The sequence below is a fragment of the Euleptes europaea genome, chromosome 1, assembly GCF_029931775.1.
Source record: "Euleptes europaea isolate rEulEur1 chromosome 1, rEulEur1.hap1, whole genome shotgun sequence".
Lineage (NCBI taxonomy): Eukaryota > Metazoa > Chordata > Lepidosauria > Squamata > Sphaerodactylidae > Euleptes > Euleptes europaea.
Genome location: NC_079312.1, coordinates 173,177,418 through 173,197,987, shown reverse-complemented (window position 1 = coordinate 173,197,987; position 20,570 = coordinate 173,177,418). Strand labels below are relative to the sequence as shown.

The 20,570-nt window shown below is 43.6% G+C and overlaps 1 protein-coding gene across 1 annotated transcript in view; it reads right to left on the bottom strand.

The window, feature by feature from the left end:
* Positions 1-88: 88 nt before the first annotated feature.
* The window catches only part of SLC27A1 (solute carrier family 27 member 1), a 44,145-nt gene continuing 23,663 nt past the window's right edge, over positions 89-20,570 (bottom strand). The window contains exons 7-12 of the mRNA XM_056858224.1: positions 18,842-19,051; positions 17,162-17,288; positions 15,904-16,041; positions 14,323-14,487; positions 4,472-4,618; positions 89-246 (exon numbers count right to left, since the gene is read on the bottom strand). Coding sequence (XP_056714202.1) covers positions 89-246; positions 4,472-4,618; positions 14,323-14,487; positions 15,904-16,041; positions 17,162-17,288; positions 18,842-19,051 — 945 coding nt within the window. The remainder of the gene's footprint in view (positions 247-4,471; positions 4,619-14,322; positions 14,488-15,903; positions 16,042-17,161; positions 17,289-18,841; positions 19,052-20,570) is intronic.

Below are 20,570 nucleotides of genomic sequence, written 5' to 3'. Positions count from 1 at the left end.
GTTTTGTCTCTTCTAGCCAAGTCTGTGTCTCTACCCAGGAAAGGTTTCCCAGCAGCCAACTCTCCAGCAACGGGCTTTTTGTTAAGCATCACAGGGGCACCTTCCTGGCCTGAATCCTCTCGAACGTACTCTCGTCCAGCGGTAGGTACTTGCCAAGTTTTACATCCAAGAAATATAGCCGATCGGAGGTCTGGTGTGGGTCGTAGCTTTCCCTTTGCAAACGGGTCTTCTGGATTTTGAAAGTGCCTATGGGCAAGAAAAGAAATTAATAGGCTGGTTACAGCAAGGTGAATTTCCCCAGATTGGAACACAGCGTAAGAAGAGCCCTGCTGGATCAGACCGGTGACTCGTTTAGTCCAGCACCCTGTCTCACACAGTGGCCAGCTGGTTCCACTGGAGGTCCAATGAGGAGGCCTTCCACATTTCAATCACTCATTGCGTAAAGAAGTATTTCCTTTTGTCTGTCCTGAATCAACTGCCCATCAGCTTCAATGAACACCCTTGAGTTCTAGTATTTTGGGAGAGGGAGAAAAAGTTACCTTTGTCAGCCGTACCCACCCTGTGCATAATTTTGTAAACCTCTATCATGTTCCTCCCTTAGTCATCTTTTTTCCCACCCTGTGCATAATTTTTCTTTATCATGTTCTGTTTAGCCTGGAAAGAAGGCGGCTAAGGGGAGACCTGATAGAGGTCTATAAAATTATGCATGGTTTGGTGAGAGTGGACATGGAGAAGCTTTTCTCCCTCTCTCATAAAACCAGAAGGCGGGGTGATCTGTTGAAGCTGGAGGGTGAGAGATTCAAAACTGATAAAAGGAAATATTTCTTTACACAACGCATAGTTAAATTGTGGAACTCCCTGCCCCAGGAGGTGGTGATGGCTGTCAACTTGGGAGGCTTTAAGAGGGAAGTGGACATGTTCATGGAAGAGAGGAGTATTCATGGCTACTAGTAAAAATGGATACTAGTCATGATGCATACCAATTCTCTCCAGGATCAGAGGAGCATGCTGAATTTATTAGGTGCTGTGAAACACAGGCAGGATGGTGCTGCAGTCATCTTGTTTGTGGGCTTCCTAGAGGCCCCTGGTTGGCTACTGTGTGAACAGACTACTGGACTTGATGGGCCTTGGTCTGATCCAGCATGGCTTTTCTTATGTTCCCCCCTTAGTCATCTTTTTCTTAACTGAAAAGTCCCAGACTCTTCAGAAGTGAGGAAATGGTTGTACCTACAGTTCAAAGTTGGTTGGCCCAGGCTAGCCCAATCTCATCAGACCTTGAAAGCTAAGCAGGGTCGGTCCTGGTTAGAACTTGGTTGGAAGACCACCAAGGAAGCCCAGGGTTGCTACGCAGAGGCAGGCAATGGCAAACCACCTCTGTTCATCACTTGCCTTGCAAACCTTGATGTTACCTGATGGCACTTTCCACCACCATAGTTCAAAGCAGACAGTCACAGCGAAGGCATGGAATTCAAAAGGAATTCAAAGGGAATTGGGCTGCAGAACACCATTACAAAATGTCCCTGCACAACAAGAGAGTCCCTCCCGCATCCTCTTAGAGGACCTGCACTATACAATTTTAAGAGCTTTGCCTGTGCAAAACTGTTTAGCAGAAGGATTTACCTATTAAAGGTGACTGTTTGTGTAGATTAACAACCTTTAATTCTGATAATATAAAAGAGTAAGGGGTTTGAGTTCAGGACTTTGAACTACTGACCAGCAAACTATACAGAATGCTGGTAGAAACTTTTATTGAGGTAAGAAACTATTCTTCAAGACAAAAAAAAATACAGGCATGAAAAAGTTAATCCTGCAATTACTGTGAAGATTAATATTATAGATGTATTGCCTGGTTAAGGGCGCCTGGTTTTATTGATGTATATTTTATGTAACTTATGGACTGGTTTTAAAATGTTTCTAAAAGGTTGGGAGCTGCTCTAAGCCTGGCTTGGCCAGGAAAGGGTGGCCAAAAAATCCAATAAATCGAATCAAATCAATTCTGAAATTATTATTTAATCATATTATATCAGGTAATAGTTTTAAAAGCAAATCAGGTTTTCAGCTTTTGTCTTACTGCTTTCAGGGGTCATTAAAAAGCCCAAGTTATCTCTCCTAGTTTTCTTCTGAGACTTCTATCCAGAGAAATCTGATTTGCTTGTCACAGGAGTGCATATTTATAGAAAATGTAAATTCTTCTTCTTTTTGTCCCTTCACCTCTTTGATAAGAAGCACAATCTATTAGGAAGAATTTTCTAACGGAGCGGTTTCTCAGTGGAACAGGCTTCCTCGGGAGGTGGTAAGCTCTCCTTCCCTGGAGGTTTTTAAGAAGAGGTTAAGATGGCCATCTGTCAGCAGTGCTGATTCTGTGACCTTAAGCAGATGATGAGAGCGAGGGCACCTTGGCCATCTTCTGGGCGTGGCGTAGGAGTCACTGGGGGCTAGGTAGTTGTGAAATTCCTGCATTGTGCAGGGGGTTGGGCTAGATGACCTTGGTGGTCCCTTCCAATTCTATGATTCTAAGACCACTCTCAGTTCCTTAGGAAGATGACAACAGACTAGATAGATAAACTTGTTCCTTTAAAAGTTTCTGGCTCTAGTAGGTTCTTTCCCCATTTGCAGGAACCCTACTCGGATAGGTTTCCAGCCAGTAGGTCCTTGTGATAAGCAACCCTGGTGTTCTTCAAAAGTCTAAACTCATCCAGCACTGAAATAGTCATCTCTACATGAGATTCATCATAGGACTGTTTTTGAGTTTCTCAGATAGTTTCTAGATGACCGTGGTGGTCCCAACTCTTCCATGATTCTGTTCAGCTGCCCGTTGCTCTTGGCCGTCGACAAGGGAGGGAGGAAGGATCTACGGGAATTCCGGTGCCTATTAAACTTTGGTTAATGAAGGTCAGCCTCAAAGGTCGCGATCAGAAGACGTAACGGCCCTTGGCAGCGGCTTCGGAAACAGCAGCCTGATTCTCTTCTGAGCCTCGGGCACCAGCTAAACCGTTGCTACTTCGCAGCGGAAGATCAAGCTTCTCTTCTTGCATTTCAGTTAATTAAAGCTGCCACCTGACCCATTAATTCTCCATCAGGCGATCTGTGTCATGGGCCTCGCTTCCCGTGGTTTTAGTTCTGGCCGCAACTCTTTCTTTCTTTTTCTTTTCTCTTTCGCTACGGGAGTGGAAGCTTCTCCTTTTCCGAAGCGAAAATAGGAGAGTTTTCAAAGCCTGTTAATTCCAGCATGAGGGAGTGGAAGTAGGAATGCCAGCCCTGCCGAAGTGAACAGGCAGTTTCTTTGTGGACACAGACAATGGATTCTTTGGCAACAAACTTGGAACAGCAGCCTGTTTGCAAATCGGGGCCTTTTGAAGAAACCCACTCAAAACACATCCTGTTTCTCTCAAACAGAACTGAAGAGCTGAGAATTCTGCAGAGTTAATTACTCGTTGAAGGACAGGCTCGGACGCTGAGAGTCAAGGGTACATGTATATCCAGGCACACGAGAAGAAGAAGAAGAGTTGGTTTTTATATGCAGACTTTCTCTACCACTTAAGGCAGAATCAAACCGGCTTACAATCACCTTCCCTTCCCCTCCCCACATCAGACACCCTGTGGGGTGGGGCTGAGAGAGCTCTAAGAGAGCTGTGACTGCCCCAAGGTCACCCAGCTGGCTTCATCTGGAGGAGTGGGGAAACAAATCCAGTTCACCAAATTAGACTCCGCTACTCATGTGGAGGAGTGGGGAATCAATCCCGGTTCTCCAGATCAGAGTCCACCGCTCCAAACTACCGCTTTTAACCACTACACCACACTGGCTCTCCATTCCCACAATCAGTTTGCCACTTGTTTAAACATGTAAGCACCTGCAGCTACTAGGCGTGAAAGCTGGTAGGTCACCAATCCCCAAGAGGTGGTGGTATCTACAGATCTACGATGCAGCCACATTTGGAATACTGGGTACCATTCTGGACAGGTGCAGAAAAGGTGCAACCAAAACGATCAAGGTACTGGAGCGCCTTCTCTCTGAGGAAAGGCTACAGAGTTTTGATGCTTTTTCGTTAAGAGAGAGATGACAGACTCTAATCTGGTGAACCGGGTTGGTTTCCCCACTCCTATACATGAAGCCTGCTGGGTGACCTTGGGCCAGTCACAGTTCTCTCGGAACTCTCTCAGCCTCACCTATCTCACAGGTGTCTGCTGTGGGGAGAGGAAGGGAAGGTGATTGTCAGCCGCTCTGAGACTCCTTACAGTAGAGAAAAAACATGGTATAAAAACCACCTCTTCTTCTTTTCCAGAGGGCAAAAGAGGAGAGGAAGAGCTATGCCGGGAATCATGAGACCCACATGGACAAAAGCTACACAGGACGGGTTGCAGCGAGGAAGAGAACTGGGGGGAGGGGCGACACCGAGCAGAAAATTGGGCGGGATCCAACCCTTCCCTAAACCGTGCGACAAGACAGCCTCGGTGCAAATGTGCCATTTACCTGTGGTGTCGACCTGCGGCAAGAGTCGGAGGAAGATGGGCCGTGCGTAAGGGGGTAGCCCTTTCTGCATTTCCTGGTACAGCACATTGGGGTTCAGTTTGGCTTCTGGGTCAGCGATTGCTGCCATTCCAGCTTTACCTTCCACACCTGAATTTAAAAACAAAAGCAAGCAATGAGTCCAGGAAAGAAGCAATGTGCTGATCTCCTCTCCCCCAAAACAGGCAAATTAGCTCCCACATACAAATTCACAGTTAGCAGGTTACACCGTCTCCCTCCCAGGAAGCTCAGCCTGCCCCACCCCCAACTAGATACAAAATGCCGGTTAACAACTCTCCTCTTCATCACGGAATGGTCAAACTGACCTCCTTTAGTCTATCTTTCCCCTCCACTCCCTCTTCTCTTTTAGTTTGTAACAAGAGTTTGTTTTTATACCCCGCTTTTCTCTATTGAAAGGAATCTCAAAGTGGCTTACAATCTCCTTCCCTTCCCCCCACAACAGGCACCTTGTGAAGTAGGTGGGACTGAGAGAACTCGGAGAGAACTGTGACTAGCCCAAGGTCACCCAGCAGGCTTCATGCAGAGGAGTGGGGAATCGAACCCGGTTCTCCAGATTATAGAGTCCGCTGCTCATGTGGAGGAGCGGGAAATCAAACCTGGTTCTCCATATGAGACTCCACTGCTAAGAACACAACATAAGAACGTAAGAAAGGCCATGCTGGCTCAGACCAAAGTCCATCAAGTCCAGCAGTCCGTTCACACACTGGCCAACCAGGTGCCTCTAAGAAGCCCACAAACAAGACAACTGCAGCAGCATTCTCCTGCCTTCGGTCTTAACCACTACGTCATGCTGATAAGCCTAGGTTTTACTGCAACTGATTCACAGCACCCTCAAAGAATCCCACGTGTCGCACTTTAATTGCTGGGACTCACTTCTAAATCGCACACAGCTTTCAGTGACAGGGTTAGGTTGACAAGCAGGGTTCAGATAAAATTACTAAAACTCCCAGAGGGAATGAAGGGCGAGTGATGGAGCATCTGCCCAGGGCACGTTCTCCACACCAGCTCCCCTCTCTTTTGCAATTTTTCATTCTGACCCAATTAGATCGACTGCTCCCAAGTGACTCAGCATAAAGGGAGACTCTGTTCCGTTTCAGCTGTTCGTGCCAGAAACCCAGGCTGTGCTGCCGAGAAGCCCTTTGGCAGAACCCCTTTGGCCAGCCTATATGAACGAGAAGGAAAGTTGGGTGCACTCCACACCTCTACAGGAATGCTGTCTCTGTGAAGACTTGGGGGTCCTGGCTGCAGAACGGAATATCTTGAAAAACAGTTCGCTTTTCACTTTATTGAAGATTTGAGAGTCAAGTGCCAGGGGCTGGGGTGGGGGGAGAAGAATCACTCAATTGTCTTTCTGTAACCTCAAGAGGTTTTCTATTCTTCTGTGGGACCATGGGAGGGAAGGCGACACGGTATAGCCCGATCTTGTCAGATCTCGGAAGCGGAGCAGGGTCGGTACTTGGAAGAGAGACCACCAAAGAAGACTCTGCATAGGAAGGCAATGGCAAACCACCTCTGCTCCTCACTTGCCTTGTAGGCCCCTTGGTGGGGTCACCATAAGTCAGCTGAGACTTGATGGCACATACATGCTTATGGGAACATTAACGAGACTGTTGGACATACTAGCCTGGTATCATTTACTCTGACCATCAATGGTCCTCCAGAAATCTCAGGCGGGGGTTCTTCCCCAGCTCTCCCAGCTTTTACAAGACATTGGGATGTCATTCGTTTTCTTGCAACAAAATACGTTGTGTAGGTCTGTGTTTGAGGGGTTATCTTTGTGCGTACCACCTCTGAAACGGAACACATTTCCTGGATGGAGCCTCCTTTGACGCGGTTCTCCCTTCCCCCTTATTATTCTGTTCACTGCACCCTGATTCCAAGAAGACAGGTGATTTGTAAACATCTTTTTTTATATATATAAATTTTATTGGGTTTTATAATAGAAATTTTCCATTGCATTAAACAACATCTATAACAATATCGAATTTCAATTCTAACCTAAAGTTGTTATAATTCCATATCATATAATAAAAAAGAGAAAAGAAAAAAGAAAAAAAGAAATGGAAAATTTTTTGACTTCCCCATCACCTCTATCTGCCTCTTAATAAAAAGTTCCTCCCGTCATAGGTAATCTAATCTTGATAAAATATCAATACCATATATAAAAAACCATAATCTGTTAGTAAATATAATTATGCTTATTCAATATGAAAAAAAAAATCAAAAATAATCCTCTGGATCAGATTAGAAAATATTCTTCCATTCTTCCCAATTTTAACTCATATTCACAATAATGCATCCACGCCCCCCATTCCCCCAAAAACCGAACGTCATTTTCTTCATTTAGAATAGCTGTGAGTTTTGCCATTTCTGCCACTTCAAACATTTTAACAATCCAGTCTTTTTTCTCTGGAGTTTCTAGCCCTTTCCATTTCGCTGCATAAAGCAGTCTCGCAGCTGTTGTGGCATATATCAAAAAGGTTCTTTGTGTTGCTAAGTCGTCTGGAATCATACTCAATAACATCATTTCTGGTGTTTTGGATATATTCTTTTGTAGTATTAGTCTCAGTTCGTTATAAATCATGTCCCAGAAGTCTTTGGCTTTGTCACAGGTCCACCATATGTGATAAAAGGAACCAATTTCTTTGTTACATTTCCAACAAATAGGGGACATCGTTTTATAAATCTTTGCAATTTTCTTGGGTGTTAGATACCATCTATACATCATTTTATAGATGTTTTCTCGCACTAACTGTGCTTTTATTCCTTTTAAATCTTTAGACCATAATCTTTCCCATTTATTTAAAACAATATCATGTCCCACATTTTGAGCCCAATCGATCATAGTTGGTTTAATCGTGTCCTGCTCACAGTATATTGTTAAAAGGAGATTATACATTTTAGAAATCAGCTTTGTATTATTGTCTAGTAGAATCCTTTGAAAAGGAGATTTTTCTTTAGAGAAACCTTTTTTTGCATCTTGTACAAAAACTGATTTGATTTGGTAATATTGAAGCCATTGTAAATCATCCTTAAGCAGTTGAAAGTCTTTTAGTGAGCATTTCTTTCCTTCCCAATTAGTTAGATCTTGATAAGTAATAAATTTGTCTGGTCTAAGTGGGCGCAAAGTTAGCATTTCTTGGGGCGATATCCACATCGGTGTTTCTGGTTCCAAAATGTGTTTATATCTCATCCAAATACGAAGTAGAGAGGACCTGATTATATGATTACGGAATGTTGCTTGTAGTTTAATTTTATCATACCACAAATAACCATGCCATCCACTTAAGTTATTATAACCTTCCAAGTCTAGCAAACGTACATTTGACAAATTCATCCAGTCTTTTAGCCATACTAAAGCTACCGCTTCAGCATAGAGTTGAAAGTTAGGCAGTGCTAAACCTCCTCTAGTTTTTAGATCCACCAAGTATTTATAAGCAGTCCTTGGTTTTTTTCCTTGCCAGATGAAGTTTGAAATGTCTTTCCTCCAAGTTTCAAAATATTTTGTTTGTGATATTATTGGTAAATTTTGGAATAAGAAGAGCATCCTCGGTAAGACATTCATTTGGATCGTTGAGATACGTCCCATTAATGACAATTTTTTGTTTGACCATATAATCATATCAGTTTTAATCTTACCCCATAACTTGAGGTAATTGTTGGTTAACAGATCTTTATTCTTTGCAGTGATCCAAATTCCCAGGTATTTAACTTTGTTAGCTTTCTCCCAGCCAGTATATGATATAAATTCCTGTTGTTGTATTTCCGATAAATTTTTAAATATTATCTTTGTTTTTTCTTGATTCACTTTAAAGCCTGATACTTTTCCAAAATCATCCAAAGTCTCCTGAAGTATATTCATTGACTGTGTTGGGTTTTCCAAAATTAGCAGTAGGTCATCCGCGAATGCTCTCAACTTAAATTCATGTTTTTTAATTCTTAGCCCGCGGATGTCCTCCATACTTCTTAGTTTCACACATAGCGGTTCCAACACCAACAAAAATAAAAGTGGAGACAAGGGACATCCCTGTCTAGTCCCTTTCGTGATTTGGCAGTTATCTGACATTGATTCATTAACCAAAATTTTAGCTTGTTGGGAGGTATAAATAGCCGATATACCTTTCTGAAAACGATCTCCAAAATTCAATTTATCCAAAATCCGTTTCAAAAAGTTCCAAGAGACCATATCAAAGGCTTTTTCTGCATCCAAAAATACAAAAGCCGCAGTTTGTTGAATATTATGGTCATAATATTCCAGTGAATCTAGTAAAATTCTTACATTGTCTTTTATTTGCCTTCCTGGTATAAAACCTGCTTGGTCCTCATGTATAAGATCCTTAATAAATTGCTTTATCCTACATGCCAACACCGAAGCAAAAATTTTGTAATCCACATTTAAGAGCGATATAGGTCTGTAATTAGATGTTTTTTCTGGATCTCTTCCTTCTTTGGGTATCAGTGATATAAATGCGTGTGACCAAGTCTCCGGGGATGTTCCCTCGTCCAAAATTGCATTGTAAAGTGAACCAAAAAATCCAACTAAATTGTCACTAAAAGTTCTATAAAATAGTGCAGTAATTCCATCTGGTCCAGGTGTTTTATCCGTTTTTTGTCTCAGTATTGCTTCTTGTATTTCTTCCCTTGTTACTGGAGCTTCAATACATTCTCTCTGGGTCATTGACAAAGCTTTCATCTGTATTGAGTTTAGAAATTTGTCTATTTTCTGTTTTGGAGTATTTTCTTTCTGATATAACTTAGAGTAAAATGAAACAAATTCTTTCTGAATTTCTGAAGTTGAATAAACTGGTCCTTTAGCAGTTTGGATTTTTGTTATAATCTTCTTTTGAAATGAGTCCTTCAGTTGTGTTGCTAAAAATTTTCCTGGTTTATTTGCATATTCAAAATACTTTTGTTTAGCAAGTTTCAGATTTTTATTCATTTCCTCCATTATTACCAAATTTAATTGGTGTTTAGATGCAGAAATCTGTATTTGAATTTCTCTTCTCTCCTCTTCCTGTGTTACCATTACTAATTTCTGCTCCAAATTTTGTAAATTCCAAAGTATGTTGTTTGTAAATTGCAATTGAGTCTTCTTCCAGGCCGAGTGTTTCTGTATCATAAAACCTCTCAGAACAGCTTTGAATGCGTCCCAAACTGTATTTAAAGAAGTTTCCCCATTAAGGTTAATTTCAAAAAAGTCTTTCATTAAAACCTGTAATTCCTTTTGTATCTTGTTGTCTTTTAAAAGTTTATCGTTCATTCGCCATCTAAATGCTTGTTTATTGTTCCAATCAAAGGTAACAGGATTGTGATCAGAAAAAGTTCTAGGTAAAATATGAATTTTACGTAGTTGCGTGAAAATTGATTTACTGGCCCATATCATATCGATTCTGGAGTGTGAATCGTGTCTTGCTGAATAAAAGGTGTATTCTTTAGCTGTTGTATTCATTGTTCTCCAAATGTCTTGTAATTCTAATTCTGAAGCCATGGCAAAGAAAGTTTTAGGCAAGCATCCATCATTGATATCTTTTGCTTTTGATTTTTTGTCCAGAGATGGGAGAATAATTCCATTGAAGTCGCCCATCAATAAAATTTGGTCTTGTGCGTACTGGGTTATCAGGTCATGTAATTTTTCATAGAAGGATTTTTTCCCTTCATTGGGTGCATAGATTCCAACCACTATTGTCCTTTGTCCCAATATTTTAGTTCTGATAATTACAATTCTTCCTTCATTGTCTTTATATACTAGTTCTGGACAGAGACTGGGGTGGGCATAGATTACCACTCCCTTTGTTTTAGTTTTAGCAGAAGCAATAAATGCTTGTCCAAGCATCTGTTTCTCCAAGTATTTTTTATGCTTTGAAGCTATATGGGTTTCTTGTAGGCAGATTAGGGAGTATTTATATTTCTGTAGATATTTGAAGATTCTGGCCCTTTTAGTTTTCTCATTCAGTCCATTTACATTCCAAGAAATTGCTTTTGCCATAATGTAGTATTTTTTAGCAAAATAAAAAGTCTATAATTTAGTACCACCTTCTGCACCCTGTACCTCTTCTTCTTCCTCTTCTTCTTCCTCCTTCTCTCCAGGTAATTCTTTAAGGTCCATTTTATATTTTCTCAAAAATTTCCCCACATCTGCTTGGGATAGAATTGTCGTTTTCACTTCCTTATAGGTGAAAGCCAAACCTTGTGGCATAATCCAACGATATTTGATGCCATTAGCTTTCAGTATAGACACAAAGTCTTTGTAGTTATTCCTCTGTGAAAGTAGATGCCTTGGAATATCCTTCAGTAGTATAAGAGAGGAGTCTCCTGCTGACACTGGATTTTCATAATGAATCTTCATAATCTTGTCTTTAACTCTGGTGTCATAGAACACTATCATCAAATCTCTTGGCTTAGATCTTCTCATTCTAGCAGGTAGTGGTATCCTGTATATTCTATTAATGGCTTGTTTTAATTCTTGTTCATCTATCTGAAATAAGTAGGCCAAATTTGGTATTGCAGATTCTTTATTATCTCCCATCATATCTGGAAAATTGCGTATACGAAGGTTGGTCTCTTTCACTCTCATCTCCATCATTGCCATTTGATTTTTTGCCGCCATCTGATCCGCTTGTATTGTTTCAATCTGTTTTTCTTGGCTTGTTAATTTTTTCTTTGTGTCCTTGTGCTCATCCATCACTTTCTTAATTGATACATCCATCGCTTGCATATCTGTCTTCATAACAATCATTTGAGTTTTTACTTCTTTCAAGTCTCCAGTGACCACATCCAACTTCTGATTAATAGCTTGGGATGCTTGACCAAGATTTGTCATCATAGAAGTCAACTGTGCCATCTGTGCAGACATCTGTTCAAACTGTTTATTTGTTGCCTCAGTTTGTTTAGTTAGCATATCCTGTAACTTTTTTTCCATGGTCGAGGTTTGTAAAGAGTCCCTTAGTTTAGTATAGGCAGGGCTATGTAGTGAGCCAGAGCGGGGTCGAGACATTTACATTCAAAAAAAGCTGGTAAAATACATGTCCACCGACAGGGCCTTTAAGGTACTGGTTAAAAGATGATAGTTCAAAGATCAGCCTAGTAATTTTTTCGGGTTGAAAAGAGTCAAAATTGGCTTTAAAATTGCATTTTAAAGTTTTAAAATACCAGTGAGTTTTTTCGGTCGCTCTAGATCGGATTAATCAGGAAGTAAACAGGAAGTTACTAGTGCTGCAGACCTTCTATCGCCTCTTCTCGATGGTTATTCCTTCAGGAATGATTTGAAAGTAACTCGAGTGCGACGGATATTCAGTCCCGCGGCTACTTCCTGTTGTTTTAGTTCCAATGATAGAGAGGGTGTTATAGAGAGTCTTCCGTTCCAGGCACTCCCTTACTGCAAACGTGGCAGGAATTCGCCGGAAAATCAGGAAGAGAAATCACCCTCCCCTTCCTTCGGACCTCTCATTGGTGATAATTCTTGTCAGTCTAAAAGGTATCCTTCCGACTCTTTGTTATGGTTTAGGCTGATCGATCCGATAAGGCTCCTGTCGCTAATCCCGATGACTAACTCAGATCAAACTTTTTCAGTTCGGATTATGGAGGGGTGGGGGTCCCAGAAATATTCTTGTCAGCCTCCCGTCTGTTCAAATTTCTAGTAAGTAGACGAAGAGTTCTTTTGTACTCACTTGGGTGTCAAGAGGTGAGGTTCTTTTCTTTATGTAGTCCTTATGTTGGTATTAAGGCGGTGGAGGGTAGAGCTTGCTGCCAAAGTTGCGTTTTGGCGATGTCCTTCCCTAGTGCCCTCGCAGGACCGGCGTCTAGGACTCCGAGGGGCTTAAAAAAGCCCCCTCAGAGTACCTAGGAGGTCAAACCGCGTTTGCGGGCTGCAGGGAGTTCCTGCTTTCCAACCCACTTGCAAGGGTCGGATTGGGGTATCTATGTACCCCAAAAATAACGCAAACTTGGATTTCTCCCAGGACAACCTGGGGAAATGGAGTGCTCTCTCCAGCGGCACCACCGGAAGCCGATTTGTAAACATCTTGAGCAACTGAGCACAACATCTTGCTTCCCGGTGGCTTTACTTGCCTTATGGAAGGAATGAGACCTGATGGAGACTGTGGATTTCTCACGCTTAAAACTTTAGATTCTGTTGGTGGTGGTTCATAAAGAGTGATTATTTAGAAAGTTATATGTTTTATAGGTTTTATAAGTATTGGTCAATGTTTGCTTGTTAAAAAGGTTGTTTTTTAATGTTGTATAATTGTAATTTAGAGAGAGAGAGATTGATTGTGGATTTCTGCTAGGCTTTGATCATAACTGGGTGCAATCCTGATTTCAGTTGTAACAAGGAGAACGGGTTTAAGGCTTCCGTGCCTACAGTAATCAAAAACACCTCTTACACTGCAGTTAGGCTTTTAAAAGGAAAAAATAAGATGGCTACCCTTTTTTTTCTTCTTTAAAACGCTTTAAGAGCATGGGGGTGGGGGGATAGTTTTACTTTAGAAAAGGACGAAAGGGCTAAACCCCACATTTCCTCTTTCTGCACAGCCCTCTACAAATTGAAGAGGAAGAAGTCGGTTTTTATACCCCGCTTTTCTCTACCTTTAAGGAGTCTCAGAGCGGCTTACAATCTCCTTCCCTTCCTCTCCCCACAACAGACACCGCCTGCGATGGTCACCTCCAGGCTAGACTACTGTAACTCGCTCTACGTAGAGCTGCCCTTGAGGCTGACTCGAAAACTCCAGCTGGTACAAAATGCCACAGCAAGACTGCTTACTGGGTCCTCGTTGCGGGCTCATATCACGCCAGTGCTTAAACAGCTGCACTGGCTCCAGTTGGAATATCGGGTCAGATTCAAGGTGCTGGCTATTACCTTTAAAGCCTTACACGGTCTGGGACCTTTGTATCTGCGGGACCACCTCTCCTGGTATGTTCCCCAGAGGACTCTTCGTTCAGCTATTAACAATCTTTCGGTGGTCCCCGGCCCGAGGAGTGTCCGGCTGGCCTCGACCAGGGCCGGGGCTTTCTCTGCTCTGCCCCCTGCCTGGTGGAATAGCCTCACTAGCGAGACCAGGGCCCTGCGGGACCTCAAAGAGTTCCACAGGGCCTGTAAAACAGAGCTATTCTACCAGGCTTATGGTTGAGGCCAGCTGCAGTTCCTATATATAAAGACTGGCCTCCCTAACCTTTCCACTGTGGTTAACCCCTTTTATTTCATCTGGTGCCTTCCATCTGCTCACCTAGCTGGGTGGTTGTATTGTGACTCGTTTGTTAGAGGCGCCTAGGTAAATTAGTATAATGATTATGATTTTATAGGGCTATTTTAAAATGTTTTAATGCTTTTATTGATTAATATGACTTTTATATTCTGTAAGCCGCTCTGGGACTGGCTTTGGCCGGGAAGAGCAGGGTAACAAATGGAAATAATAAACAAACAAACAAACAAATAAATAATGAGGTGGGTGAGGCTGAGAGAGTTCAGAGAGAACTGTGACTAGCCCCAAGGTCACCCAGCAGGCTTCATGTGGAGGAGTGGGGAAACCAATCCGGTCCTCCCAATTAGAGTCCGCCACTCATGTAGAGGAGTGGGGAATCAAACCCGGTTCTCCAGATTAGGGTCTGCCGCTGACGGAAGGAGTGGGGAATCGAACCTGGTTCTCCAGATTAGAGTCCACCGCTCTTAACCACTAAACCATACTGGGTCCAATGCAGCTGTAACATGGTTTAAAAGATTCCCGGAAGATCCAATCAGGGATCGCCGAGTGTTGTCCATCGGATCTGATCCCGTACCTGAAAAACATGGTTCATATTACCTGGCACTTCCACCCCATAAACCGCAACATCCGTCTTGCTGATGATGTGACTTATGATCCCCTCAACCTCGGTGGTGGAAACGTTCTCCCCACGCCACCGGAACGTGTCACCACTCCGGTCCTTGAAGTACATGTAGCCAAGGTCATCCATCACTAATACATCCCCTGGAAAGAAAGGACATGCTTACCTACGTATTTAATTGAAACACCTGTGCCATCGGTTTGTCTGTGCCGACACCTCGGCACAGCTATATTTTATTGCCAACTGAGGAGTTTAGCTACCGAGGACAACGGTAAAGCAACCTCATCCCTCCCCCTGCCCCAAAGGGAATGAAGTACAGACAAAACCAAGTGTTCAGAAGATAGGAACGACGGAGGGATTCCTGCACTATCCTACAGTTATGGTTGTCGAGACAAAACCAGTAGTCCCTTTTGGGACAGAAGCCATAAAACTAGTCCTGTCTTAGGACAAAGATAATAATGCTAGGAAAAACTGAAGGCAGCGGGAAAAGAGATAGACCCAACATGAGATGGATTGAAGAAGTGTTAGTTTTTACATGCCCATTACCTTTTTTAAGGAGGATCAAACCGGCTTACAATCTCCTTCCCTTCCTCTCCCCAAAACAGACACCTTGTGAGGTAGGTGTGGCTGAGAGACTACGGGAGAACTGTGACTGGCCCAAGGTCACCCGGCTGGCTTCATGTGGAGGAGTGGGGAATCAAACTCAGTTTACCAGATTAGAGTCCGCTGCTCATGTGGAGGAGCAGAGAATCGAACCTGATTCTCCAGATTAGCATCCACCACTCTTAACCACTACACCATGCTGGCTCTCAATGAAGGGTTGACTCAATAAAGGAAACTACGGCCTTCAGTTTGCAAGACCTGAGCAAGGCAGTCGATGATAGGATGTTTTGGAGGTCATTAATTCATAGGGTCATCATTAAGTCGGAAGCTACTTGAAAGCAAATAATGCATATCTTAGGACCCTTTCAGAAACTTGAAACCCCCTACGTGGATAAAATCATGTAGAATTACATTTTATTGGGCACATCCATGTTTACTGCTTTCCAGTGGCAGTTACCACAACAGAGATAATGCAACACTTAACTTTCGTACATGAGAGACTCGCCACTTGGTAGCAGTGTTTACAACCATGGAAACACCAGGCCAGACACTTCCTTCCTGCATACATCATGTATCCATGGGGCTACCCATGGAAGAGTTTCTGATATATGAACATCACTTAGTGGTGTAGGAACTTAGACCAGGGTCTTAATTGCTTAGCATGGGTAACACTATTTTTCTATGCCACATGAACACATGATGCTGCCTTCTACTGAATCAGACCCTTAGTCCATCAAAGTCAGTATTGTCTACTCAGACCAGCAGCGGCTCTCCAGGGTCTCAGGTGGAGGTCTTTCACATCACCTACTTGCCTAGCCCCTTTAGCTGGAGATGCTGGGGATTGAACCTGGGACCTTCTGCAGGCCAAGCAGAGGCTCTACCACTGAGCCACAGCCCCTGCCACAACTGAAAACGTCCATATCCACCACAGAACAAAGCAACTGACTTCATAATACCTGAAAGGTAGGCTTGGTCCCCTTTCTTGAAGACGTTGTAGGCGATCTTCTTGTTGGTGGCATTCTCATTGACATAGCCATCGAACCTGCGCAAGGGATCCTCTTGGTTTATTCGGCCTACAAGAAGGCCTGGCTCTCCTGGGGAAGAAGAGAGAAGAGGTTGGCGTAGGGAGTATCACGTTGGTTCACACCAATAGTCCAGCATCCATAACAAAAATGGGGGTACCGGGGGGTGAGATATCAAGGGGACCTGGATGAAGGACACAGGGACATCTACGGCAGAAAGGGGAGGAGAAATCGGTGGGAAATGCCCCCTTAGTCTGGATCCAACCCATTATATTTAAATAATTCATGCTCGTTCAGACCATTTGGAGACAGAAATGCTTTAGGGAAGCCTGCTATAAGCTGGTCTGAGCCCATGGGACAGAGCAGAATATAAATCAAATCAATACTGTTGATTTAAAAACATAAGGCACAGGTACAGGATGGGAGATAGTTGGCTTGACAACAGTACATGTGAAAGAGATCTGGGAGTCTTAGTGGACCACAAACTGAACATGAGTCAACAATGTGATATGCCGGCTAAGAAGGCCAGTGCAATTCTGGGCTGCATAAATAGGAGTACTGTCTAGATCAAAGGAAGTAATACTACCACTGTATTCTGCTTTGGTCAGACCTGGAATACTGTGTCCAGTTTTGGGCTCCACAATTTAAGAAGGATGTTGACAAGTTGGAGCGTGTCCAGAGGAGGGCGACCAGAATGGTCAAAGGTCTGGAATCCATGCCCTAGGATGAGAGACTTAAGGAGCTGGGTTTGTTTAGTCTGGAGAAGAGAAGGTTAAGGGGTGACATGATAGCCATGTTTAAATATGTGAAGGGATGTCATGTTGATAAGGGAACTAGCTTGTTCTCTGTTGCTCCAGAGACTAGGACATGGAGTAATGGATTTAAACTAAAAGAAAAGCGATTCCACCTAAACATTAGGAAGAACTTTCTGACAGTGAGGGTGGTTCGACAGTGGAATGCACTGCCTCGGAGGGTGGAGGAGTCCCCGTCTTTGGAGGTCTTTAAGCAAAGGCTGGATGGCAATCTTTTGGGAGTGCTTTGATTGTGGGATCCTGCATGGTAGTGGGTTGGACTGGATGGCCCTTGTGGTCTCTTCCAACCTTATGAACTTGTGTTAGGTGTCTACCTCCCCACTCCCTCCACTATCGCTATAATTAATGTAGTGGCTGCAGGGCAACCAAAGTAAAATTACCTGGACCGCAGGTGATACAGAGCCCATTTGAACCCCTTATCAGCTCCATGGTTTCCTCATTTACTTTCACCAAGCGGATAGGATATACGTTGGGCAAGATCCGGCTGTTGAAGCCACAGGCACCGACCTGCCGAGAAAGACAGAGAGGAGAAACTTTTTCACACACACACAAAGAGACAAGCAGCGACCACAAATTTTTTGCCATGGCGGTATACACATCGCTTCATGCATGATTTTCCAACCAGCAGGACAGCGGGCCCGGTAGAGAATCCACTCTCTGGTTGCAGTCATAAGAACATAAAAAAAGCCATGGTGGATCAGACCAAGGCCCATCAAGTCCAGCAGTCTGTTCACACAGGGGCCAACCAGATGCCTCTAGGAAGCCCCCAAACAAGACGGCTGCAGCAGCACCATCCTGCCTGTGTTCCAGGTGTGCTCCTCTGATCCTGGAGAGAATAGGTATGCATCATGACTAGTATCCATTTTAACTAGTAGCCATGATTACCCCTCTCCTCCATGAACATGTCCACTCCCCTCTTAAAGCCTTCCAAGTTGGCAGCCATCACCACATCCTCGGGCAGGGAGTTCCACAATTTAACTATGTGTTGTGTAAAGAAATACTTCCTTTTATCAGTTTTGAATCTCTCACCCTCCAACTTCAGCAGATGATCCTGCGTTCTAGTATTATGAGAGGGAGAAAAGCTTCTCCCTGTCCACCCTCTTTATGCCATGCATAATTTTATAGACCTCTATCATGTCTCCCCTTAACCGCCTTCTTTCCAAGCTAAACAGCCCTAAGTGTTTTAACCACTCCTCATAGGGCAGTTGCTCTAGTTCCCTAATCCTTTTGATTGCTCTTTTCTGCACCTTCTCAAGCTCTGACATATCCTTTTTTAGGTCCACAAGAGGTGAGCGAATGCGGACAAACGTTTTCTGGGAATGGAAAAAGGAGGTTGAAAGGTCAGTGGAGATTGTTCTTTCTCACCCTAGTCCACTGTTATGATAAGCAGTTTCCCTCTCCGTGAAGTAGGGTGCAAATTGTACCAGTGGGTGAGAGAGTGCTTCAGCGATTCAGGTCATTTTCACCTCTCCGTTAGCCAAGAAGTAGGCTTTTCAGCTGCTTTCGTGCGCCTTCCTCCCTGTCCGGCGCTGAAAACGGGCCAGGGTTTCTTGTTCCAGATGGTTGGCGAGACACAAAACATGGGCGTGGCAAGCCGTGAATGCTGCAGGTTAGGTGGACGCTTGGCCCAACCTCTGTACTCATTGAATTTGTTTGGTCAATATAGAAGAAGAGATGGTTTTTATATGCCTACTTTCTCTCCCTTTTTTTAAGGAGAATCAAATTGGCTAACAATCTCCTTCCCTTCCCCTCCCCACAATAGACACCCTGTGAAGTAGGTGAGGCTGAGCGAGCTCGAGAAGAACTATGACTAGGTCACCCAGCTGACTTCATTTGTAGGAGTGGGGAAACCAACCTGGTTCTCCAGACTAGCGTCCTCTGCTCACGTAGAGGAGTGCGGAATCAAACTCAGTTCTCTGGATTAGAGTCCACCGCTCCAAACCACCGCTCTTAACCACTACACCACGCTGGCTCTCTATATTAGACGAGATGCACCCCACAGCTTGCCTTCCTTGACCTCCCACCCGCAACCCTGCCAGGACGGCAACCCATTTGCAAACCTTGCCGTCCAGATTGGCGATGCTGCAGTTGCATTCCGTCGCTCCATAGAACTCCCCGATCTGCTTGATGCGGAAGCGCTGGGTGAAGTCTTCCCAAATGGTGGGCCTCAGGCCGTTGCCTATCGCCAGTCGCACCCGGTGCTGCATTTCTGCCTCCCGGACTGGTTGGTTCAGCAGATACCTGCAGATCTCCCCAATGTACTGGATAATCTGAAAGCAGCAAGGAAAGGCCGGATTGGAAAGAGTTACCTGCCAAAACCTAGCTGCAACAGGTCCTGAAGCCCTCCACTCTAGGAGAGAAGGAAAGAAAGAAGTACATTTTTCTTATTTTTTTTAATGCTGTATCATCTCCCACCCCCAAATCGGTGTATGGAGAAAAACTGGTGGGGAAATAAACAAAAGGAATTTGCATATCAAAAATATTTTACTAGTATAATTTAAAAAGCCCTAAACGAGAGGGGCTAGCCTAGCCTTGTCAGATCTTATAGAAGCTAAGCAGGGTCGGCCCTGGTTATTTATTTATTATATTTCTAGCCTGCTCTCCTCGGCCGAAACCAGGCTCAGGGCAGAGAACAACAATAAAATCACAAGCAGACATATAAATACCAATTAAAACATCATAATAAAATACAAACTCCCAGATTATTAACCAATTATGAAAATAAATGGCGCTCAACCTATTGTAGTACCCGCTGTGGCAAAAGATGTCATAACCAAGTGGGCATGCCACCCCCTATAAATCACCAAATATTAGTACTTGGATGGGAGACCACCAAGGAAGTCCAGGGTCGCTATGCAGAGGAAGGCAATGGCCAACCACCTCTGAGCGTCTCTTGCCTTGAAAACCCTAAGTCAACTGCGACTTGACGTCACTTTACACACACATGTATAATTTTAAAAAAACCTATGTTACCAAGTCAAACATCTCTTAAAACGCTACATGGTATGCCTGTAATCTGACTTTGATCCAGATAATAAGCATCTGTGGGTGTGGGGGTTGCTTCTCTGAGTACAGGAAAGATGGAGGTGGAAAATGCTGTCAAGTCACAGCGAACCCCATATGGTTTTCAAGGCAAGAGACAAACAGAGGTGGTTTCCCCATTGCCTGCCTCTGCGTAGGAACACTGGACTTCCCTGTCAGTCTCCCATCCAAATACTAACGAGGGCCCTGCTTAGCTTCCGAAATTTAATAAGATCAGGCTAGCTTGGGCCATTCAGGTCGGGGAGCAGGGAAAAGAAAATATTCAAAATAAGAAGCATCATGACTACTGCATGTTCGCAAAACAATTTAGGCTCGCCATCACAACATTCTTCTCCCTGGACTCTTTCAGGTCAATACAAACATTCTCTGGTGTTGTCGAAGGCTTTCACGGTCAGAGTTCATTGGTTCTTGTAGGTTATCCGGGCTGTGTAACCGTGGTCTTGGAATTTTCTTTCCTGACGTTTCGCCAGCAACTGTGGCAGGCATCTTCAGAGTAGTAACACTGAAGGACAGTGTCTCTCAGTGTCAAGGGTGTAGGAAGAGTAATATATAGTCAGAAAGGGGTTGGGTTTGAGCTGAGTATTGTCCTGCAAAAGTATTGTCCTGTAAGTATCAAGATAATGTGCTAATGAGGGTATGGTATGTTAATATGGAACCATTGTATCCTGAAGTGATCTGTTAATGTGTGTAATCCAAAGCTAATCTGTATGGCTATTGTTGAATAGAAAAGAGGAGAGTTTAAGAATG